We start from the raw sequence: 26,652 nt of genomic DNA, 5'->3' as shown, positions 1-26,652 counted from the left end.
AATAAGTAAGAATCACTTTTACTTTTGTTATTTATTTCCCTATTGATAGGAACTGTTCTGTCTTTCCAGACCTTTTATCCTATGTATTTACCTTCTGAAGACATGTATTTTAAGAGTTGCTTTTAAAAGTATAAGTAGAATCATGCAATCTCTATTGTTTTAAACTTGTATTTTTTAACCTAGGATCTCTTGAAATATATTCTATATCATTATATATCTGGACCTTGTTGTTTTTAATAATTGTGTAATATATAGTATGATGTGTACCATAAATCCATGTATTAAAATATTTTTGTTTTATCATTATAAACAACGGTGTAGCAAATATTCTTTTACTTATTTTTGTGCATATTTCTTTAGGATAAAATCCTGAAAGTGGAATTGCTAGATTTAAGGATGTATATAGTATATGTTTTAAAAATTTGGTAGTTACTGCTAAATTGCTTTCCAAAAAAGACTGTACACTTTTACCAGCAGCATATGAAAGTGCCTTTTAGCCTATACCTTTACCCACATTGGATATTGTCAGTATTTACGTCTCCTAATCTGATGAGAAGGGAGCTGTTTCCTTTTATTGCATCTTTTCAATGGTAGATGAAAGTTAAGAGTCTCCTCATGTTTTCTCTATTTTATTTCTTCTCTGTATTATTTCTTTATATCTTTGTATTATTTTTATTTTTTATTTTGTCTTTTTGTTACTCCCTCTTAGGAGCTGTTTATTCTAGATATTGTATAGACTTATTGTTGTCCCATAAAAATATTACATCATAAAAATATTGCTATATAGAGACAAAAATAATTTTAGGAATTTTGTGGATCTTTGCCCTGCCTAAGGGACCCAATTTTTTGCTGGGAGCGTAGCTAACTCCTCACAACTTATAGTTTGATACATATTGCAAATATTTTCTCTCTTACTTACTTGATTTTCAAGATTTATTTATACTTTCTATTTTTGTGCCCTTGTGTTGTAAATTTTTTTGTGGTTAATTCTGTCAATCTTTTCCTTTTTAGTCTTGGGTTTTATGTATTTATTTTACTTACATAGGGAGACCTCTTCTAGCCCAAGATTACAAGATACTTATTCTCATACTTTTAAAATTAAATTTTTTTATGTTTAAGCTTTTTTCCAGTTAGAATTTATTTTTAATATGGCAAATTATAGGTATTTAGCTTAATCATTTCAAATCCAGTTTTATTTTTTTAGCAGCCTTTATGAAATAGTCTTTCTTTTCAAACTGATTAGAAATGTAATCTTTATTATTTAATCCTACTGTCTTAAAAGTAAAATTGCTCTTATAGTAATTTTTCATGCTTCAAGTAAACCCACAGTTATAAAAATTGATTTATTAAATTGACTTATTTTTGAAGGACATTATATTCATTTTTCTTCTTAAGGGCCTAGACTCAATCAAAATTAATCAAAATACTTAGTACAGACTTAAAAATAATACTACTTACCACTTATTACATCAGTTTGCCCAGTATGTCTCTTAGCACCAGTGGAAAAAAATTGTTTTTATTCAACCAAAATTGTCATACAACTGTATTTCAAGAATGGGATCAGGGTGGTGAGAATAGTGTATGCCGGTTTGAGAGTCAAATCTCTATCATCCATAGTAAGAAGGTAGAAAGATAATTTCTAGAAGTAAAATATCAAGAAATAGAATACACTTATGTTGTCTTTTCTACTAGACAGCTAAAATATTTGAATGCTGTTGACTTTAGGGAGCAGACATTGATGATAAGGAAGGAATTGCTGTTTTTTGTGGTAATATTTAGTACTGTTCAACATTTTAAACCTTGTAATTTTCTTTATAAAATTTTTTAACTTTAAGGAACCATATGTTCTGATATCTAGTTTCATTCCCAGTCTCCATGTGGCTGATTAAATATACTTGTTAGTTTGATTCTTAAAGCAGAATTTCAGTTATTGGGACATAGAAGTCAAAATAGGAAACATTACATGGTCCTCTTGGACCAGGAGTAACGTAGCTCTCCTGATCCTTCACTTAAGTGAACTTTTGATTTCCCCGTAACCTGTTATTTCCATTCCTTCTTGGAGTTTAGCAATTTCTGAGTTTAGAGATTTCTTGGAGTTTAATGGATTTCTAAAATAAAAATAATAGGCCATTAACCTTGCTGTGTATATTTTTGTAAAGTAATCCATGGATTATATGTGTTGAAAATTTGAATTTTTGTTTGGTAAGGATAGGGTCTTGCTACATTGCCTAGGTCTTGAACTCCTGACCTCAAGTGACCCTCACAGCTTGGCCCCCCAAAGTGCTGGGATTACAGGCATGGACCACCATGCTTGGCCTTGGATGTATTTTTATAATTAGGATTAAAATAGAAAGATGAAGATAAAGAGAACTAAAATTGGCCGGGCGCCGTGGCTCACGCCTGTAATCCTAGCACTCTGGGAGGCCGAGGCAGGTGGATCGCTCGAGGTCAGGAGTTCGAGACAAGCCTGAGTGAGACCCCATCTCTACTAAAAAATAGAAATAAAAAATTATCTGGACAACTAAAAATATATATAGAAAATATTAGCTGGGCATGGTGGCGCATACCTGTAAGTCCCAGCTACTCAGGAGGCTGAGGCAGTAGGATCGCTTGAGCCCAGGAGTTTGAGGTTGCTGTGAGCTAGGCTGACGCCACGGCACTCACTCTAGCCCGGGCAACAAAGTGAGACTCTGTCTCAAAAAAAAAAAAAAAAAAAGAGAACTAAAATACTTTTAATTCATGGTATATTTTGGTTGAACACTGGCCAAAAACAATCCCCTCTCCACTGCTATAGAGGACTTGAGCATTTTGTTACTTATATTGTGGATATTATTCATTACATAAATTTGAGCATCATTTTTTAACCAATATTTTCTCTTGTTTTACAGACTTTGTCCATTGGTGTTCTTGATATTTTTGGGTTTGAAGATTATGAAAATAACAGCTTTGAACAGTTTTGTATTAATTTTGCTAATGAACGTTTACAACACTACTTTAATCAGCATATCTTTAAATTGGAGCAAGTGAGTACCCAAATATGTGTATGCTTGACCCCCCCCAACAGATTTTTGAGTCATATTCATGATAAGCATTTAAAATCTTATGTTTCATTGTAGATATTGTAGTCCACATATCATTATAAGCAGATGACAAATTAGGGCTTAGTTTTTGAGCCAGGTCATACAGGGTTTTATAGTCCCCATGTATATTTGCTAATATGTGCTTATTTGAGTACACTTTTGAATGAAGAGATGCATAGGTTTGTTTTGGATTTTTGTTGGTGGTGTTGATTTTTAATTGTTACCATGGGTTTGGTCATTTTGTGTAATGTTTAAGTGCAGTTGGCCTTCCAATATGTTCAGGTTTCAAATCCAGAGTTGAAACTTAACAGTGGATACAAACCCACAGATACAAACTGGTGGATAAAGAGGACCGACTGTAATAAGCCATTTTATATAAGGGACTTGAACATCTGTGGATTTGATATTTGCAGGGGATCCTGGAACCATTCCCTTGTGGATATGGAGGACCAACTATATGCTTGTTTGATTGCTTTGTTTCTTAGTTCTAGGATGGGATAGAGGAGCTTATTAATAGAATCTTGAGTCAACACAGAATGTGGATACAAAGAAACAGGACAGTGTGGAGAGATCAAATGGGTAACTAAGTATTTGTCGTGAGAATCTCAAGATTGATTGAGTTCATATGAAAAGAGTGAACTTTCAGTTTCCGTGAGAATTATTAGGGAAAAGGAAGGGTCAAACAAAAGGTGGGCTTTTCCTCTAAACTAAATTCAAAATCAGTACCAGGTTGAGATTGTAATCCAGAATTTCAGTTTGTGTATGAGGGCATATAGCAGACACAGGATTTATCACACTCAGCTGAAGGGAAATGATGAGGAATGGAGAACAAACAGAATGACCACAACAGCTAGCAGGTCTGCAAAACAAGGAGGGGTAGAAAAGATCTTTCTGTCACCAAGCCCCTCATCATTCGAGCTTGTTGTGTTCTGTCTTACCTTTAAGCATAAAAGGCATAATGGCTTTTTTTGCTTAAAAGGCATAATGGATGGTTAACAGTAGCACAACAGTACTACTCCTGGCCACCTTGATGAATGCTGGAAGTTTGAAACACATAACTTTTTAGCTAGACATTACACTGGAACTGTTAAAAGATAATATTATTTATTATAATATTAGCTAACACTTACATAGTGTTACTTGTAAGGCAGTCCTGTTTTTATTCTAGTTTTACAGGTGATACCTAAAGCTAGTATTCAAACCTTAACACTCAGCTCTATAATTTTTGCTTTTAAATAAAAGCTAAGATGGGATTGCTATCTTGGTCTCTTGATTCACACTAGGGCCTTAACATACTAAATTTAATATATATTATCTCTTGCAAATAAATATATGTGTTGGAGGGGTGAGGGAATGCCTTTCCTTGAGTGTGTTCTCAGTTTTACAGAACAAAGTATCAATTGCTCCATGGACCATTAAACAGAAGACTGCTTAAATTGCTTTTGAAGAAGAAAGGTGTTCTCTTATTGTGAACCGAAATTATTCTTACCTTTTCCAGAAGTCTAGATTAAACATGGAGAGCCATTAGAAATGCCTTGGCCATAAACATGTTGTATAAAAATAAACCCCTACAGTTTATGGAAAATGTGCTCAAAACTTCTAGAGGGTGGGTGTTCCTCATTTACTTGCTACTTTCTGAATGTCATAGTTTTGGGCAGTGTGGTGGAATTGTGTATCAGAAGACTTAGATTCTAAGCTGTAACTTTTTTGCTCTCAAGTCTCAATATTCTCTTCTGTATTCTGTGATCTAGTGGGTATGCCTTTGATGTAATTTATGGAAAGTTTAGAGACCTTATGCCTCTTTACTATCCCGTCTATATTATTTTCCCTTTCTCTCCCTCTCCTAGCTTTTCCACTTAAAAGGGATTTGCTGGGAATAAGAGATTTAAGATCGTTTATTAAGTTTCTTATTTATATGTGTATCACTGGCACCTGATAAGAGATGGGTACCCAGTGATTATTTGTTAAATTCAGTTGAATACAAAATCAGTTAAGAAAAAGGAAGATAAAAATAAAGCATCAAAGATGCATTTGTAGGAAAAATGTTGAATATTATTATTGTGGTTCAGTTCTAAATTTTGTCCAGAAGGAGTACATAGCAGGTACATAGGATGGGAGAGGGATAATTATATTGCCATGCAGGATGAGAAATGCTATAATCAAATATAAGGTAAAGTACTTAGACAAAGGATGAAGTTGATTAGAACTACCTGGAAGTCTGCAAAGATTTCCTAGGGGTGATTCTGGAATATAGTTTTGAATATTGAGTTGGAGCTTACGGGATTGTCAATGGGAAAAAGATACTTTAGGCAAGGTAACATTATACTCCAAACTCTGGGACCTTGTATGTCATGCAGAGAAAATTAAAATTTTTTCTTTTAGAGATTGAGGAACTATTTGAAATATATTTAGCAGGGGACTTGAATTGGAATTGTGGAAGATGGACTGAAAAGTTGTGAACTGGAGAGAAGGAGATAGTCTATGAACCAGTTGAAGTATAGTCATGTGTCACTTAACAATGGGGGATATGTTCTAAGAAGTGCGTTGTTAGGTGATTTTTTTGTTGTGTAAACATCATAGAGTGTACTTACATAAACCTAGATGTAGCCTACTACATACTTAGTTTCCTAGTCTACAAACATGGACAGCATGTTACTCTACTGAAAACTGTAGGCAGTTGTAACACAATGCTAAGTATTTGTGTATCTAAATGTACTCTAAACAGAAAAGGTACAGTATAGGTACGGTATAAAAGATAAAAAATGGGCTTGGTGCAGTGGCTCGTGCTTGTAATCCTAGCACTCTGGGAGGCTGGGGCAGGAGGATCACTTGAGGCCAGGAGTTTGAGACCAGCCTGGGTAAGAGTGAGACCTCATCTCGACAAAAAATAGAAAAATTAGCCAAGTGTGGTGGCGTGTGCCTTTGGCCCCAGCTACTATGGAGGCTGAGGCAGAAGGATCACTTGAGCCCAGGAGTTTGAGGTTGTAGTGAGCTATGATGACTCCACTACACTCTAGCCTTGGTGACAGAGTGAGACCCTGTCTCAGAAAAAAAAAATGATACACCAGCATAGAACAAGTACTATGAATGGAGCTTACAGGATTGGAAATTGCTCTGGGTAAGTCAGCGAGTGAGTGGTGAATGATTGTGAAAGTTTAGGACATTACTGTATACTACTATTAGCTTTATAAACACTATACACTTAGGTTACACTGAATTTATTTAAAAAATTTTCTTTTAAAAAATTTTTTTAGAGACAGGGTCTTGCTCTGTTGCCCAGACTGGAGAGCAGTGATGCAATCATAGCTCACTGTAACCTTGTACTCCTGGGCTCAAGAGATCCTCCCACCTCAGCCTCCCAAGTAGCTAGGACTATAGGCATGTGCCACCAGGCCTGGCTGATTTTTTTTGTTGTTGCTGTTATTTTTTGTAGAGACAGGATGTCACTCTGTTGCCCAGGCTGGTCTCAAACGCCTAGCCTCAAGTGATCCTTCCATGTAGGCCTCCCAAAGTGCTGGGATTACAGATATGAGCCACCATGCATAGCCTCTTTTTTCAATAATAAATTAACTTTAGCTTACTCTAACATTTTTTACTTTATAAACTTTTACTGTTTTTTTAACTTTTTGACTCTTATGTAACAACGTTTAGCTTACAATACAAATACGTTTTACAGCTGTACAAAAATATTTTCTTTATGTCCTTATTATATAAGCTTTTTTCTATTTAAAAATTTTAAAAATTGCCTCTATAATTGTTCATATACATGATCTTATACTCAGTCTAAAAAAAAAAGAAAGAGAGAGAGAGAAAGACATACATGGAAGCAGACCGACATGAATAAAACCAAGAGAAATGAAACAATAAACAATACCATAGGGGATCTAGATAATGATGTTATCAGATGTGGACTTGAAAGTATTTTATTAAAGAACTATAAACCATTCAAAAATTCCAAATTTAGGAAAATATTGAACTAAAGAGTGAAATTAAGAATCTAATGATGGTATTTAATATTTAGATATAGGTTAAGAAAAAAATTAGTGAATTGGGAGATAGGCCAGAAGAAAATAGCCTAATGAATGAAAAGAAAAAAGGAAAATACAAAGAGTATAAGAGACTTATACTCTAAGAAACTTATATGCTAAGAACATAGTGAAAATGTCTAATATATGCCATAGGGATTCTGGGAATATATTTTTGAGAGAAATAGAATAGGATAGAAGCCATATTTGAATAGATAATGGTATAGAACACTCCAAAACTGTCAGAACAAAAAGCAAAACAAAACAAAACACCAAAAAGCATACATTTGATAAGCTCTGAGAATCCAATGCATGATAAATACAAAGATATTTGTACCTAGGAACATTATGGTAAACCAAAGACAATGAAAAAAAATCTGAAAAACAGCTAGAGGAAAAAAAAGGCAGTACAGATGCTCCTCACCTTTTGATGGGGCAACATTTTGATACCCCCATTGTAAGTTGAAAATATTTTAAGTCGAAAATGCATTTAATACACCTAATGAACCAAACATCATGTCTTAACATAGCCTACCTTAAATGTGCTCAGGACACTTATATTAGCCTGTAGTTGGGCAAAACCATCTAACACAAAGCCTATTGTATAATAAAGAGTTGAAGATCTCATGGACTACATATCACTAGTGTGGAAAGAGATCAGAATTCAGAGTACATGGAAATTGCCACAGTTTAATCCTAGTGTAAGGTCAAAAATTCCTAATTCGAACCATTGTACATCTGTGATGTAGATATCTTTTTAAAAATTTGTTATTTTTAATTATTATGGGTATATAATAGTTTATAGTGTACCTGTGATATTTTGATACAGGCATATAATATCAATTAGTCAAATGAGGGTAATTGGGCTATCTATCATCTCAGGCATTTAACATTTCTTTGTGTTAGGAACATTTTAATTCCACTCTTTTAGTTATTTTAAAGTGTACCCTAACTTATTGTTTATTATAGTCACTTTCTTGTGCTATCAAATATTGTTTGTTCTATCTAACTGTATTTTTGCACTCATTAACCATCCCCACTTTATCCCTACCTCCCCGCTACCCCTCCCAGCCTCTGGTAACTGTCATTCTACTCTGTCTCCATGAGATCAATTGTTTTTTAATATTTAGCTCCCACATATGAGTGAGAACATGCAAGATTTTTCTTTCTATGCTTGGCTTATTTCACTTAGCATAATATCCTCCAGTTCCATCTATGTTATTGCAGATGGCAGGATTTTGTTCTTTTTTTTGGCTATATAATATCCATTGTATATATGTACCACAGTTTCTGTATCCATTCATCCATGAATAGGCACTTAGGTTGATTCTGTATCTTGGCTATTGTGAATAGTGCTGCGATAAATGTGGGAATATAGATATGTTTTTGTTGATACACTGAATTCCCATCCTTTGTATAAATACTCAGCAGTGGGATTGCTGGTCATATGGTAGTTTTAGTTTTTTGAGGAACGTCCATACTGTTCTCCATAGTAGTTGCACTAATTAACATTCCCACCAACAGAGTTGAAGGGTTCCCCTTTCTCCATGTGCTTGCCAGCATTCGTTATTGCCTGTCTTTTTGATAAAAGCCATTTTAACTGGGGTGAGATGATATCTCATTGTAGTTTTTATTTGCATTTGTCTGATGACTAATGATGTTGAACATTTTTTCATATACCAATTGGCCATTTGTGTGTCTTTTGGGAAATTTCTGTTGAGATCCTTTGTCCATTTTTAATCAGATTATTTGATTTTTTCTTATTGAGTTGTTGGAGTTCCTTATAGATTCTAATTATTAATCCCTTGTATGACAGGTGCATCTTTATAATCTAACAGTGAGACTGGCAGCCAACCTTTCAGTAGAAACAGGGGAAGCTAGAAGACAATAGGATATTTTTCTTAAAACTGAAGCATGTTGTTCAGGCAGCAGCTAAATTATCCCAGATTACAGCTCAAAGGTACAGGAAGGAATGAAGAACAATGAAAATTATAAAAACATGGCTGAGTCTAAATGGGTATTAACTAACTTAGACAACGATAAAAATAACTTTTATCGTTTAATGTTTATATACAACTAAAATACCTGAGAACAATAGCATCTGAAGGGATTAAATGGAATTTAAGGTGCCCTAAGATCTTTGCATTAACTACTAAATTACAGAAGATTTTATTTCTGTTAGACATTGGTAAGTTACGGGTACATGTCATGATTTCTAGAATAGCCACAAAATAGTAAAAGAATGTAAAACTTTTTTCAAGTTAATATAGGGGGTAAGTAAAGTAAAAATAAGCAACCAAAAGAAAACAAGAAAGAAATATAAAAGGAATGCTAAGAAAGCAGGACCAACAGCAAATAGTAAGATGGTTGATTCAATCTCAGAGATATCAGTGATTGCATTAAATATAGATTAATTACTCTAATTAGAAGCTAAAGATTATCAGACTGGATATAATACAAATCTAAATTGTTTGCTGCTCGTGAGAGCCACTTTAAGAAAGATTTTAAAAGTAAAAGGATGGGAAAAGATTTAGCGAACCTTAACAACAGAAAGCAGATATAACTGTATATACATATTTTAAATATTACTAGAGATGAAAAGGAATATCTTATAATTCTAAAAGGATCAGTTCATTAGGAAGTATACAATCCAAAATTTATAGGTGCCTGATAACATAGCTTGAAAATTTATAAAGCAAAAATTAATAAAACTAAAAGAAGAAACATATTTGTAATCTTAGTGGAATGTTTTAACATACCTTGCTTAGTAGCTGATAGAACAAGCATTCAAAAAATCAGTGAAGAGGATGGTATTGGTGCTTTTGTGAGCATCCAGTGGTGACTGACTCTGAGATGAGAATGACAGCTTCCCTGGCCTAATACCTAATCAGTAAGGATATAATTGCCATACATAGAATACTGTACCAACAGCTTCAGAATGTACATATTTTTAAAGTTCACATGGAATGTTTAAAAAATATGTTCATATACTGGACCATCAAATAAGGGTTAAATTTCCAAGGATTAAAATGATATAGATTTCAATGCCATAATGAAATTATATCAGAAACCAATAACTAAATGATAACTGGAAAAATATCTATATGATTAAAAATTAAGAAATGTGCTTTAAATAACCTAGAAGTTGAACAAATTACAAAATATATTGAACGTATTGAATATATTATATATTAAAACTGTAAGATGTGCTTACAGTTATAGAGGAAAATTTTATAGTTGTTAGAAGATTTTAATATTGAAAATCAATGATCCCTCCCAACAAATTGGAAAAAGATGAGCAAACAAAACCAAAGGAAAGTAGAAAGGAGGAAATAATAAAGATAAAAGAAGAAATTGCATAAAAGTGAAAACAAATATACTGTGGGAGAGGATCAGCCAAACTAAAAGCATAATAATATTTTGAAATGACTAATAACTTTGATAAACGCCTCAAGAAGTTCATCAGGAAGAGAGAGCGGGAGAGGGAGAGAGAGGCAGAGAGAGACAGAGAGAGAGAGGGAAATAAATAACTAGAATCTCAGTGATAAAGAGGATATCATTGTGGATCCTATACCTATTAAAAAGATAATCGGGGTCGGGCGCAGTGGCTCACATTTGTAAACCCAGCACTTTGAAAGACCAAGGCAGGAGGATTGCTTGAGGCCAGTAGTTTGAGATCAGCCTAAACAAGAGTGAGAAAATTTAGCCAGAGTGGGAAAAATTAGCTGGGTATGATGTACCTAAGTCCCCAACTACTAGGGGCTGAGGCAGGAGGATCACTTGGGCCCAGGAGTTTGAAGTTGCAGTAAACTATCATGACACCATTGCACTATAGCCCGGGGGACAGAGTGAGACCCTATCTCATAGAAAAAAAAAAAAAAGAAGAAGATAATAGGACTCACTGAACAACTTTATGTTAGTAAGTAGACATTAAATAATATGAAAAAAGAACTTTTTAAAAATGACACAGAAGAAATAGAAACTCTGATTCCATAATTATTAAAGAAATTGAATATGTAATTAAAAACCTTTCTATAAAGAACAATGCAAGCCAAAGGCAAGGATGTTTGCTAAGAGTTTTTATCATGAACATAGGCATATTACAAAAGGGGATGTCCAAATGGGCAGTAAACATGGGAAAGTATTTTCACCTTATTATTCATCAAGGAAATTAAAATTAAAACCATAATGAAATACCCTTAGGCACTCACCAGAATGACTAAAGTGGAAAAGGCTGATAATATAAGTATGGGAGAGATATGTTGATAAGGAAACTACCACACACTGATGGTGCGTACACATTGGTACAACCACTTCAGAAAGCTGTTTGGCAGTGTCCACTGTGGTTAAACATATCTAGTTTATAATCCTGTGTTTTCACTCTCAAAATATATATAAATGCACACCAAAAGTCTTGTGCAGAAATGGCATTATTATCTTTAATGACCAAAAATTGGAAATAAGTGCAATGTCTATCAATAGTAGGATGGGTGAATAAGTTATTGTATATAAATAGAATGGAATACTCATAGCAGTGATTCTCAAAATGTTCCTTCCTTCTCCTTTCTAGTAGTATCAGCATCACCTGGGAACTTTTTAGAAATGAAAGTTCTAAGTACTTGATACCTACATATACAGAAATTCTGGGGATGGGGCCTAACAGTCTGTATTTTAACAAGCAATTCATGTGATTCTGTTGTATATTAAAGTTTAGAATTAATGCTTTGTAGTGGTGTTTGGCATAATTTTTCTGTAAAGGGCAAGATAAGTCTTTTAGATTTATTGGGCCATGTAGTCTCAGCTTTTCTGTTACATTGAGAAACAGCCATAGATGATATATAAATGAGAGTGTTGTTTCACGATGTCTATCCTATAGCAGTTAAAATGAATGAACTCTAGGTGTGTCCAGCAAAATGGATGTGTCTTTGAAACATAAGTTGAGGGAAAAAAAAGATAAAAAGAATATGTATTATGTGACTCTGTTTAGATAATATGTATAAACAAATGAATCTTATCAATTGTATTAGAAGGTTTGGGCAGGAGGGTTTTGGGTGGTCATTGAGAAGAGGGGATGAGGAGGACTTTTGGACTTCTAGTAAAGTCTGCAAAACTCATTATGCTCATGCTATCTGGGATGCTGCAAAAAAGAAGAGCTGGGGAAGGAGGGGGGAATCCTTTCTTACTGCCATCTGTGGATGACCTTTATATAATGATTTCTTGTGAAATTGTTAATTAAAAGGAAAGAATTAAGAATTTACCTCTCCTAATTTGAGTAACTGTAGTTTATTGTAGGGTCTATTCTTCTTTACAGGATAATAAGAAATACACTAGGGATGATAGAATTACAAAATCACTGTTGTGCAAAACCACCATATTTGCAGAGAATTAATTTATTTGTGCAAGTATTATCAGTGAATGCTAAAACGATTAGGTAAGCATTATCTTACCTGGCACCTAAATATCATTGCAGTGTAGAAATGTATCTCTTTTACATTCTCAGGTGCATCTTTCTAAAAAAATCTAAAAAGTAAAAGCATCAAAGGGATGAATAAAAGACTATTTCCAAGTACAGAGAAAGAGTAAGAAAAAAGTGGGTGCATCATAAGAGTGTTTTACATAGTTGCTCAAGACCTGAACTTTGAGTTTTTTAACCTTGGGATTTGAAAGCTTTTCTTTTTAAAAAAATGTTCTAAGGATTTTATTTTGCCAAAGTTAAGTGTGTATGAATTCCATATGAATTATATCACTGATTACTGCCCACTTGTCCCAGAAATTGTTTCATTAAATTCATTGTTGATAATCCAACACATTACAGGCCTTTTTTTTTTTTTTTTTTTTTTTTTGAGACAGAGTCTTGCTTTGTCGCCCGGGCTAGGGCTAGAGTGAGTGCCGTGGCATCAGCCTAGCTCACAGCAACCTCAAACTCCTGGGCTTAAAGGATCCTACTGCCTCAGCCTCCCGAGTAGCTGGGACTACAGGCATGCGCCACCATGCCCGGCTAATTTTTTCTACATATAGATTTTTAGCTGTCCAAATCATTTCTTTCTATTTTTGGTAGAGACAGGGTCTCACTCTTGCTCAGGCTGGTCTCGAACTCCTGACCTCGAGAGATCCACCCGCCTCGGCCTCCCAGAGTGCTAGGATTACAGGCGTGAGCCACCACGCCCGGCCCTACAGGCCTTTTTCATGGCTTAGAGTCATGTGGGAGAGGTTAGGTTTCTTCATAGTATATTTTTCCTTAGCAGAGTTATCAGACAGTGTGGTTAAAACAAATCCAGCCCCAGTTTTGATTAGGGTGGTCTCAGATATAGGATTCTAACCAAAAAATTTAGTTGCATGTACTTTTTAAAGAAGTCAATTTATACATTTATATACATTGTATCAAGATTTGTACAACTGAAGTTATACACCCTTTTATTGTATAGATTGGTGGTAAAAAAGAAGACCTTTCGTTTAAGCATGGCAGAAGCTTTTCAATCTGTATTATCATATATCTATTATTTGCTGCAAGATAAATAAATTATCATTTTTATATTTGGCTTTCCTAGGAGGAATATAGAACTGAAGGTATCAGCTGGCACAATATAGATTACATTGATAATACCTGTTGCATAAATCTTATTAGCAAAAAACCAACAGGACTGCTTCATCTTTTGGATGAAGAAAGCAAGTGAGTATGATTGTTTTCAATTTATTATTGACCATTTGGGCTCCTCATCTCTTTTCAAGTTTAAACTTTGTTATTACATTGTCAAATAAAGAGCCGTAGGGTTCCTTGCGTTTAATTTTTAAAATGTGTTTCTAGGTAAATAGGATGGACTTCACTATTTGAACTCATTTTTTTTCTTAAACTTTGATGTTAAATTTGTTGAGATACATTTATTATTTGGTTACATGTTCTTTTCTTCTTGAATTGAGTTTATATGAGATGTGATTGCAGTTTTCATGTTTTGCAGAAAAGAATATCAGGATAGATTAGTGATGTCTGCCTTGACTGTACAAATGGCAACGTATACCAAAATTAAATATAAGCTTCAGAAACAATGCTTCATTTAGCATCCTCCAAAATAGTCACACACTCTATAAAATATTATTTAGGGTTAAATTATCCTAAGAGTTGGCAAATCTAGAATTAGAGAAACTGAAATGAGGAGATTGTGAGGATTTTTTTTTTATGACTCTTTGGTAAAAAAATTTGGAAATTGAATTAGTTTAACTGATTCGCAGTTTAATATTATACCCATTAAATTAGGATAGAAAATATTGGGGATTTACTATCACAGGTAGATGACTGTATATCAGATTTGTGTGGGACAATTTAAAGTTTATGCCTGCTGTCCAGTTTAGTTATTAAAAGTGAATCTTTTACTCTTAGAAATATGGTAATTTATATGGTAATTTGTATGTCACTCTATTAATATGCCATAAACACAGAATTGCTGCGTATGCTACATACGCAAAGTAAGATGGCGGAATGAAAAATATAGCAGAAAGACTGTTGTGCAGTATTGAGATACAAGTTTGTAGAGGTTGGGTTGGCCTAGGTAGGCTTAGTAGCTTGGAGTTAGTCTATTTGCCTTGGTGTTCCATACGGTTTCTGAGTAGGGGAGGCACATGATTAAAGCACTATTGTAGGAAAATTAATATTGATTATATGCTTTAGTAACTTGAAAGAAAGTAAGATTAGAACTGGTGAGACTGTTATAGAGACTGCTACAGAGACTGCTACTGAAGTCTGTGTTTGAAATTATAAGTGTTGTAATCTGTTCTAGAATGGCTTTTGGGTTTTGGAGTGAGCTAGGTAGTGGAAGTGTTTTGAGGACATGATAATATTTGAAAAATAAAGCAGGACAATGTGACTAGGAAAATGGCAGTATTAGCAACTTAAGTTGATAACATTTATGTAATCCCTATAGGATGCCAGCTAGTATTAGATGTTTTCACTAGTGGTTTTTGGTTCTACTAGCACCATGATACCTAGTATTGTACTCATTTTATAGATTAGAAGACCAGTTCGCAAAGAACTGATAATCCAAACTATAATATAATTTAATATAATATAATATAATCCAAACTATGTAATATCTGGTGTCAAAGACCATTCTCTTTTCTTATGCCAAGGCATATGATGTGATTAACCATTTTGGTTGTAATTTTGGATTCATCGTTAAACTTCACATTTGTATTAGTCGTCTTTACAACCTCATGTCACATTGTTTCTCATTATTTCAGTTACTGTTAAGTGAAGCTATTTACTGGAAGATCTCCTTTTTCTGTCAGTGATATTTCCTCTGTATGAAAGTCCTATCCAACCTTTAACATCTAGCCCATTATTTCTTACTGTGTCCTCTGTGAACCTTTTCATTCTCAACCAGTAGTGATTTTTTCCTCTTCTGAAATTCTATATTTCCTGTTGTGCAATTAATACTTAATACTACCTGTATGATTTCTGGATATGAAATGTACAGTCAGTACAATTAGTGGGTACAAACTCATTGATGTATATTTGAAATAATAATAGATATAAAAATATGTGGTAATTGGTACAGGTAAGAAAACTGCTACTTATTTATGCATGAAGAAATAGGAAACCAGATAATGTCTATGGATTTTAAGGACTTATGAAAATTGAGAGATTGTTCCTTTTTTGGAAGTTCTTGGCCCCAAAGAACATATGATTTGGGTTTTATTTTCCTTTGGGTTTTACAGTAGGGCAGAACAATGCAAATTAAGCTAAATACGTAACAACTTAATTTCGTGGTTCATACTTACAAAGTATGAATCTGGGCACATTGCAGGTTTTGATCCCTCAGCTATAAAATAGGAACACCAATACATATTATACTCATTTTTAGCTTGTTATAAGAATCAGATTAGGTAATATAGGTGAAAACTCTTTGTAAACTGCTAAATAAATGTGTTAGATGCCAGTGTAATTACAATGTACTTAAAAAGGACTGTACTAACTACTACATCTTTATTTAGTATTTTTTTTCTTTTTTAAATTCAGCTTTCCACAGGCTACAAATCAAACATTGCTAGACAAGTTTAAGCATCAACATGAAGAGAATTCTTACATCGAATTTCCAGCTGTGATGGAACCTGCTTTCATCATAAAACATTATGCTGGAAAAGTAAAATATGGGGTAAAGGTCAGTAAATTTCTCACTGTCTATGCTTTCAGGGCACCAAGTGCATTCTTGATTGTGTCACTATCTCTGGTGCACTACGCTCTTTGTAATTTGTGGAGGCTCTTCATCAGTAAGGGAGACATTTTATAAAGATACTTCTAAAATTCAGATTCTGCTTTTCAATACGTTAGTGTCTTATGTAAGGTAATATTTCTGTTGGTTTCTCCCTGTAGATAAACCTGATATTGTCAGTTCATTTTAATAACCTTTTTAGATCTGAAAGAATAGACAGCATATAGGTGTCTGAAACTCACTTGTTCATCCACTTACTTATTAAATTTTTCCCTTCTGTATACCTGTAAGTCCTGACAGAGCCTTCATGTCTTTATGCACCATTAGGTATTTGTGAGCTTGCACTTTTAATGAATGTATTGAAACTCCTAACTCTTGTGGAGGGGAATATTCATAATTTTGTCCATTTCTTGATTGTTATTGGTGAGTCTATTACTCTTTAACCAATTGATGTTTAAGCCCGCCATTTGAGGCACTTAGTTTCCCAGGCAAGGCAGTGACAATATGGAGAATAGTGGAGGAATGTTTTCTCCTGGGTCTTGAGGTGAGTGTCTTAAGATCATTTATTCATCCATTTGCTGATTTATTTATTCAAGAAGTATTTATTGTACACAGATCACATGTCAGACTCTGTGCTTGGTGTTCAGACTGATGACAAACTGGAAAGATATGTTCCTGACCGTCTCTTTCTACACACACACACACACACACACACACACGCACACATGTATAGATGTACCTATACATGTGTGTGCATCTCTATATAATATATTGATAAATGGGCCATGTGCTATAAATAAATGAATGAGTTCTGTGAGGGAAAGTAGAGAAATAATAGATTTTGAATTTGTGGATCCTCGAATACCTAAGAAACTTAAATGTTGAGAGATGACCTGAAATAAATGTTATGTTGGTGAGGAGTTGGGCTGATGAATATTATAGACCATGAGATAGGAAAGAGTTTGATATGTTGAAATAATTGAAAACAGGTTAATGCTACTAGATTATAATGAGCAAAGGAGATAGTGATGCAAAAGGAATTTAGAGAATGGACAGCAGGTTAATTTTTCAGGGCTTCTAGGCTAAGTCAAAGGAGTTCTGTTTTTATTGAAATTATTACGGGGCACTATGAAAAGATTTTAAGCAGAGGATGTGACTTGTGTTTTTTAAAAGATTGCCTTGATTATTTTGAGGAAAAGGGATGGCAGAGGGTGAGAGTAGAATCTGAGAGATCAACTGAGTAGCCTTTTTTTTCTAATTGAAAATTAGTAGATATTGGGGAGATCCAGGTGATTATGAGATATATTTTGGAGGTACCATCCTCAGAGTTTATTGATAATGAATAAGTGACTTCTAGCTACAGCTGATGGGTAAATTAGGGGTGCCAGTCCTTGAGATGGAAAAGACAGGAAAGAATGGATTTTAGAACAAAGCTTAAGAATACAGTTTAAAAAGTAAAACAAAATAAAAAATTGAGTTGTAAAAAACTTGAGCATATTGTGAGGTATATACAGTGCACAAATCTAAGACTTTTCATGCCACTCCCCAGCACAGTCTCCTCTCAGAGGTAACCAATATCCTAACTTTTGTCATCTTCAATTTTACTTATTCAATTTTATGTAAATCGAATCATGTAGTATATACACTTGTGTCTGTGGTATTTATCCTCATTATCAGACTGAAAGTAAAAGCATGGCGAAAGGATAAAAGCTGGCATAATTATATTATTGTTGGACAAAGTAGATTTTAAGGCCAGAAATAATAGAGATAAAAAGGGAATTTCATAATGATAAAAGGGGCCAGATCAACGGGAAGACATAAACACCAAAAGTTCTATGTACCTAATGACTTTGATTCAAAATAATATAACACAAAAGGAAAGCAAAATAAGACCTAGACAAGTCCACCATCATAGTTGTAGATTTTAACACACCTCTTCAGTAACAAGCAGACACAAAATAGAAACAGCACTATTATACAACTGACTTAATTGGCATATCATAAGGATAACTAGATAATCATTGAGTATTTAGAAATTAAGGAAAACTCTTCTGGATGACCCATGAGTCAAAAAAGAAGTCATAATATAATTATAATATATATAATTATAATATAATTATATAATTATTACAATGTAATATAATTATATAATTATTATAATTATACTTCATTAAAATTACATTTTATACTGAACATTAATGAAAATACAGCATATCAAAATTTTAGGGTGCAGTTAAAGTAATGATTACAGGGAAATTCATAACTTTAGGTGCATATATTAGAAAGGAAGAGAAGTTGAAAAGTGGTTACCTAAGCTTCTATCTCAAGAAACTAGGAAAAGAACAGCAAATCACACTGAAAGGAATTAGAGGAAGGCCATACTAAAGATAAGACCAGAAATCAACACAATAGGGCAGACATGGAATAAAGAGATTAGCAAAGCCAAAAGTTAGTTCCTTGAAAAAATAACACAAAGTAATGTAAATTAAGGTAATAGGAAATAACTCATAATAGAAAAATGTCATAATTACAGATATCAGGGATGAAAAAGGGAACTTTACTGTATACCTTACAGATATTAAAAAGATATGAATATAATTTGTCAATAAATTTGAAAACACAAATAAAATGGATAAATTCCATTAAAACACGCTTTTCCAAAAATTAAAACCTGAAGAAATAGGCAACCTGAAAATTTGTCTGTTAAATAATTTAAATCAGTAGTTTAAAACTTTTCCACAAAGGAAATTCCAGGTTCACGTGGTTTCACTGGTGAATGCTTCCAAACATTTAGGTTTACTACACATTTACTTACACATTTCTCTTTTAAGTTGGACATACCTTTGAGATGTGTTAATGGATCTCAGAAATAACAAGAAAAATCTGAGCTGGAAGTATACATTTGGGACTCATCATAGAGAGAGTGTTAATTTAAGGCTATAATTAAGATTGTGATCACCTGATGTAAGAGGATTGATTGAAAAAATAAGTATATACTATCAAACCCAATTGGAATTTCCAATACACATTAGCAATGGGGGCTGAGAAGGGTAGCACAAGAAGTAAGTAATAAACCACAAAGTAATATTTTGTGGAAGCTGGAAAAGACAGTTTCAACAAGAATGATGTGGTCAGTTTATAATGTATTAATACTTAGAAATCTAGAAATACGAAGATAGAACATTTCATTTGGAAAATGAGAAGATAGACCATTTCATTTGGAAAATGAAGGTCATTGGTCACTGTCAACACTTGACAATCAACATTGAAAAGAATTCTAGAATTTTAGGTTTTACATTGTAATTATTAATAGGATGGGATGGTCTTTGGAGTAGGGCAGACCAGTGTTTTAGTTCCTACGCTGGTACGTATTATCTGACCTTTGGCAGGCTGCTTTACCTCTGTTTACTTATCCATAAAGTATGGTTTATGATAGAATCTGCTTTATTGAGTAATTGTTACAATTGAATAAAATAAATTATGTAAAGTGCATAGTTTAGTGTCTGACAGCTTGTCTGCCATCAGTAGGTATTAGCTGATGATTATGGTGGTGGTGATGATTTGGATTTGAAAATTTTGGAAAAATACAAACTTAAAATTGGATTTAATTTTACTATCTTTTTAAAATAATACATACTTTTGCTCTAAGGCTGCAGTCCCCAATGCCTGGGCTGCAGAACCGCCCATAGCCAGGCCGCACAGCAGGAGGTGAGCAGTGGGCCAGTGAAGCCCAACCTGCACCCACAGCCACTCCTCATTGCTCACTTCACCGCCTGAGGCGTCCCCCTGCCCTGGCAGTGGTATCAGACCCTCGTAGGAGCAGGGACCTCACTACAAACAGCAGGTGTGAGGGATCCAGGTTGTGTGCTTCCCATGAGAATCCGGTGCCAGATTATCTGAGGTGGAGCCGAGGTGGTGATGGTCTCCCCCGACACTTCCCAGCCCTGACCCCCATGAAGATTCTTGCCTTGTTTCCTCTTTAAATCCTGTTCTCAGGAGAACAAAGAAGAATTAGGAAAGGAAAACCCTAAAGATAATAGGATGGGTCCAAGCTGACTTCTGTACATGAGGATAGGTGACGTACTAGTTATGTTCCTCACAGAATTCTGAGTTAGAGGTTCTCTATGGAACTGCACCAACTTGGAGTGTTTTACTCACTAAATTTTTAATCCTTACATTTGGTGTGAATATAGTTGTAAGATTATAGTCGGTGCCTAGCCTATACAAATCATTTTGGGCCTTTGTTCCTAGGATGTAAGGTTCTTGTCCCCATTTTTCTATGGTGCATTCTAAGCCATTTTCTTGTGTTTTGTCCCCTCCAACCCCTGTTCTTTGGCAGATGATTATTCCTGCCTATTTACAGTACTTTTTTTTCTTATTCAGCTTTAAAAATCTATATCCAAATGTATTTTATGAAATCTCCCTAGGACTCCAGACTTATATATACATCTGCCTGCATGATGTCTGTGTGCAGACATAGTGTAGTGGTTATCAGTGGCTGTGTTTGGACCCCTACTCTTCCACTTACTGTGTGATAAGGGGCCAAGATTCTTCTCCTCATCAGTTTCCTCATCTATAAATCTATAAAATGGGAATAATATGATCTATCTCAAAGGATTGTTAGGGGATTAAATGAAACCATACATGTAAAATGCTTAGAAGAGCCCCAGGTACATGGTAACCTTTCAATAAATGTTATCTACTGTTGTTATTATCCTCATTGTTTCAAACTTCACTTGAACAAAACAGATCTCTTGATCCTCATTTTCTATCCCCAAACCTTTTCTCTAGTCTTATCTACATATCAGTGTATGACATTGCCATTCACCTAGTTACTCAGCCTCAAAATATGTTAACCTAATTTCCTAATTCTCTCACCACACCCTAATCCATCGGCAAGTTTTTTGCCTTAACCTCCAAAACATGGCCCACATATGATAACTATTTTCTGTTTCTACCATTACCACCAACCTAGTCCAAGTCACTGTCAGCTCTTATCTGGTTTATTATAATATTTAGTCTCCTTGTTTTTATTCTTTCTCTGTATAATTCATTTCCTATGCAGCAATCAGTGTTGTTTATATAAAACACCCGTTGCCTCATGACATTACTCTTCCAGGGCTTTCCTTTACACTTGAATAAAATCCAAACTCTTAACTCAGGCTTGCAGAGCCTAAATAGCCTATTTATTTACCTAATCTTCCACCACTGTCACCCTTGCCCCTGGTTTTATTGCTCTTCTCCTAACTCATCCAACTCATCACCACCTATAGGTAGTAGGTATTCTCTTTGCTTAGAATGTTCTTCCCAGTTTTCTCATGTCTGGCTCCTTCTTATTATTCAGCTCCCTTATCATTTTATGTGATACCCCTTTGGAGAGACTGTCCCTGACCAGTGCTTAACATGCTACAGTAAAATTGTAGAATGTTTATTGTAATTTACATGTATTATAGAAATGAATAGTTTTAGGATTGGATGAGACTTTATAGAAGATATCTGGTCCAATTAGCTACCCAAAACAAAAATCACTTCTGTTGTCTTTCTTCAACCACTGTTCAAATATGTCACTCATCATCTTGATTTTAATAATTTTGTTTCAGAAATAACACAGTACTTTTTTCATGTAGGATTTCCGGGAAAAAAATACAGATCATATGCGCCCAGACATTGTAGCTCTTCTGAGAAGTAGCAAGAATGCATTTATCTCTGGGATGATTGGGATTGATCCTGTAGCTGTTTTCCGATGGGCAGTTCTCCGAGCTTTTTTCAGAGCCATGGTTGCTTTCAGGGAGGCTGGGAAAAGTCACATTCACAGAAAAACTGGTAAGCTGTAGTTATTCTACCTTCTTCTTTTACTTTATACTTGTCTACTACCTCACAAGAAGTAGAGTTATAATGATAATTTTTATTTTGTTCTTTTTCTTACCATACCCTAACATCATGTTTCAGATCTGATGAGTGATTAAATGTGCATATGTTATATATGTGTAAGTATGTGTTGGTACATTTTTATTAATAAATATTGATAGCAATAATGAGTGTAAAGCACTAGGTATTTAGTGGGCAGTTAGTAAGTCATTGGTATATTTTTGAACAAAATTGAAGTCATATGATCATTTAATGATTTAGAATTTAATCTTGATACTTTTCTCTATTTTCTTCCTATGCCATACTTTTTACTACAAGTGAAACATAATTTAATGTGAAAGTATAAAGTAGGAGAAAGAAAAATTAGGATGCAGGTGGTATAATATAGTGGAAAGATTCCTACTCCTGTAATTAATCCAGCGTCATCTCTTCTTTTGACTAATTTTGTGGCTATGAGCAGTTTTTTTTCCCTGTAAAAGAGAGCTAATACTGCCTTTAACATTATGAGGATAAAGTCAGATAATATATGTAAAACATCTGTTTCTAAAATGTTCATTTCTTTTCCTCTTACCCTTAACTCAATTCATTGGATTTTACTTTGAAATTTAGAAATGGATAAAACAGGATACTTTTTCTGTGTGGCACCCCCTTAAATCATAAAATCTCTCATCTCACATTCTGTAGGAAGGCAACCTCATAAGCACTTTTGGCCTACTAGAAACCACAGTGTTGTTTGCTGTAGCTCTAGTCCTGGATAGGCCATTGCTGGTTAGTGAGGATTTTCTGATATAAATATATAGTTGAGATTTATGCCCTCCAGTAGAAGTGTGGTAGGGCTCACCTGTGCTTTCAGGGCTCCCAGACTGACTTATATGGCTTTTTGGGATGTATACTAGCAGTAAAACTTTAAATTCAACTTTTAAATATTTGAAATGAATAAATATATTTGGGAGATTATATTTCTAAAATGAAAGACAAAATAATTGAACTTAGTTTCTGTTTTTTAGATTGCAATATATATGAATTGGTCTTTGTAGGTAGGGAAAATTATAGTTTATTGGAGAAATAAAAGGACTATCTCAAACCTGCTTTGCCTTTTATTTATTTACTTTTTTTTTTTGAGGCAGAGTCCCGCCCTGTCACCTTGGCTAGAGTGCCGTGGCATTAGCCTAGCTCACAGCAACCTCAAACTCCTGGGCTCAAGCAATCCTTCTGCCTCAGCCTCCTGTGTAGCTGGGACTATAGGCATGCGCCACCATGCCTGGCTAATTTTCTTTTCTATATATATTTTTAGTTGTCCAGCTAATTTCTTTCTATTTTTTTTTTTTTACTAGAGACGGAGGTCTCGCTCTTGCTCAGGCTGGTCTCAAACTCTTGACCTTGAGCAATCCTCCTGCCTCGGCCTCCCAGAGTGCTAGGATTACAGGCGTGAGCCACCGCGCCCGGCCCTGCTTTGCCTTTTAAAAGTGATTTTTAAGGGGTTATCTTTATTAAAAGCTTTAAGGAAAGTTTTTTTTTTTTTTTTTTTTTGAGAGAAGGTCTTGTTCTGTCACCCAGGCTAGAGCTATAAACTGCCTTAGCTGAGTGTTGGTGTGCCTCAACTCACATATGTTGACCCTTGACCAAGCCTGGGAGACTTAATTGGTTTTTGACACTTAAGGATATCTCTGTCCAATCATTAGCTGACCACTACAATATCTAAGCAGAGACTTTGATGGTCACATGTGACAAACAATATAATCTTTACAGAATTAGTTTCGGAAGGTTTTTTAAAAATACAACTACAAGAGATAGCACGAGCAGCAAACCCTGGAGATGAGGGAGAATCTGATTTCCAAAGTTACCATGTTATATTCTTTAACACAATTAAATTTTGTTTAACACAAAATTATGAGACATAGAAAGAAATAAAGAAGTATGACCTATACACAGGAGAAAAAAAGCCCCAAACATTAAAAACTGTCCCTGGGGAAATCCAAATGTTGAACTTACTGAAGAGTTTAAGCTATTTTAAATATGTTTAAAGACCTAAATACAACCATGTCTGAGGAACTAAAGAAACATATGGAATATCAATAGAGATAAAAATTATATAAGTATTTAAATATTCATGTTAATGTATACTTAAATACAAAAGACAGTATAAATGTGTTTTTTACATTTTATAACTCTTTATTTACCTCCAATATGATTTGAAAATAAGTACAATTACTGAAGTGAAAAATTCACTAGAGGAGTTTAACAGCAGATTTGAAGAGGCAGAAGAGAAAGAATCAGTGAACTTGAAGACAGATCAATTGATATTATCCAGGTTGAAGAATAGAAAGAAAAAAGAATGGAGAAAAGTGAACAGAGCCTCAAAGATCTGTTGGACACCATCAAGCATACCAAGGGGCAGAAACAGTATTTAAAGAGATAATGGCCATAACTCCTCAAATTTAATGAAAGAAAATTAATCTGCAGATCCAAGAAGCTCAACAGACTTGAGCTTCCTGGAGGCTCAAGGAGGGTTGATTTAAACACATCCAAACTTAGATGCATCATAAATAAACTATCCAAACACAGAGAATATTGAAAGCAGCAAGAGAAATGCAATTCATCATGTAAAAAGGATGCTCAGTAAGATTAATGGCTGATTTATGATCAGAAACCATTGGGACTGGAAAGTATTGGGATGATATTTGAAATGCTGAAAGAATAAAAGATTGCCAATTAAGAATTGTATATCGAACAAAACTATCCTTCAAAATGATGGTGAAATTAAGACATTCCCAGTTAAATAAATCCTGAGTGATTTATTACTAGCAGACCTGCCCCACAAGAAATACCAAAGGGAGTTCTTGTGGTTGAAATGAAAGGATACTAGACAGTAACTTGAATGTATTCATACATGAAGAAAGAAAGAGCACCAAAACTGGCACCTACAGAAAGGCAGTACAAATGTATTTTTTATACTTTGTAACTCTTTTTTTCCTCCAATCTGATTTGAAAGACAATTGCATAAAGCAATAATTTTAATTCTTTGTTGATGGACATATCATTTTAAAGATGTAATTTATATGACAATAGTAGCATAAAGGAGTAGGGAGGGAATGGAGCTATATAAGAATGTTTTTATGTACTATTGAAATTAAGTTGTTTTTTAGTCCAGTCTACATCGCTGTAAATTGTTAATTATAATTCCCTTGTTAACGATTAAGAAAATATCTAAACCGTAAAATTGTGAAAGAAATGACAGGAAAAATCAAAACAGTAGACTAGAAAGTATCTGTTCAATATAATGGAAGGCAGTAATAAAAGAATAGAGGAATAAAAATGTCCTAATATGTGGAAATTAAGCAACATACTTCCAAATAACCAATAGTCAAGAAATCATAAGGGAAATTAGAAAATACTTTGAGATGAATGAAGGCAAAAACAAACACTACACCAAAACTTATGAGATACAGGTAAAGCAGTGTTTAGGAGGAAATTTGAGCTTTAAATACCTGTATTAAAAAAGAAGAAATATCTTAAAGAATCTAGACAAAAAGAGTAAACTAAACCCCAAGGAAGCAGAAGTAAGGATGTAATAAAGACTACACTGGAAACAAATGAAGTAAAAAGTAGAAAATAATAAAACTAAAAGTTGATTCTCTTTACCAGGAAATAGACTCAAATCACTGGTTTCAGTAATGGAATGGAGTATTTGTAATGAATGTATGAAAATAAAAAAGGATTATAATACTATGAATAGCTATATGTCAACAAAATTAGAACCTAGTTTAAATAGAAAAATTTCAAGAAAGACACAAACAACCAATACCAACTCCAGAAGAAATAAAAAATCTGAATAGGCCTGTAACAAAGAAAGAAATTGAATTAGTCATAAAAAGCTTCCTACAAAGAAAAGCTAAGGACCAGTGAATTCACTGATGAATTCCACCAAATACTTAAAGAAGGATTAACACCAATTCTTCATAGACTTTTCCAAAAAAATAGAATGTGAGGGAATAGTTTCCATCTCATTCTAGTAGGGCAGTGTTAACTGGATACCAGACAAGACATCACAAGAAAAGAATATCACAAATATCCCATTGAATACAGATATAAAAATCTTCAATAAAATACTAGCAAACTGAATCCAGCAACAGATAAAAAGTGTCACTACACCATGACCTAGTGGAATTTACCCAGAAGGCTGGTTGGTTCAACTTAGGAAAATCAGTGACTATAATAAACCACATTAATAGAACAAAAGACAAAAACCACGTGATCACCCTCATAGACATGGAAAAAAATGTTTGATAAAAGCTGACACTTACTCATAAGAACACTGAAAACACTAGATGGAAGAGAATTTTCTCAGCCTGATCAGGGAAACTGTGAAAAACCCAAAGCTTACATCATACTTAATGGTGAAAGACTGAATGCTTTCCTTTTTTTATAATATCAGGAATAAGGCAAGGATGTCTGCTTTCACCTCTTCTATTCAGC

The 26,652-nt window shown here is 34.1% G+C and overlaps 1 protein-coding gene across 1 annotated transcript in view; it reads left to right on the top strand.

Moving 5' to 3' along the window:
- MYO9A (myosin IXA) overlaps positions 1-26,652 on the top strand; it is a 241,817-nt gene that overhangs the window by 88,478 nt on the left and 126,687 nt on the right. Inside the window, exons 11-14 of the mRNA XM_045531001.1 lie at positions 2,889-3,023; positions 13,654-13,775; positions 16,116-16,257; positions 21,936-22,131. Coding sequence (XP_045386957.1) covers positions 2,889-3,023; positions 13,654-13,775; positions 16,116-16,257; positions 21,936-22,131 — 595 coding nt within the window. The remainder of the gene's footprint in view (positions 1-2,888; positions 3,024-13,653; positions 13,776-16,115; positions 16,258-21,935; positions 22,132-26,652) is intronic.

This window comes from Lemur catta, chromosome 1, assembly GCF_020740605.2.
Source record: "Lemur catta isolate mLemCat1 chromosome 1, mLemCat1.pri, whole genome shotgun sequence".
NCBI classification, from domain to species: Eukaryota; Metazoa; Chordata; class Mammalia; order Primates; family Lemuridae; genus Lemur; species Lemur catta.
Note: the sequence above shows the minus strand (reverse complement) of the source record. Positions and strands in the feature narration are given on the sequence as shown.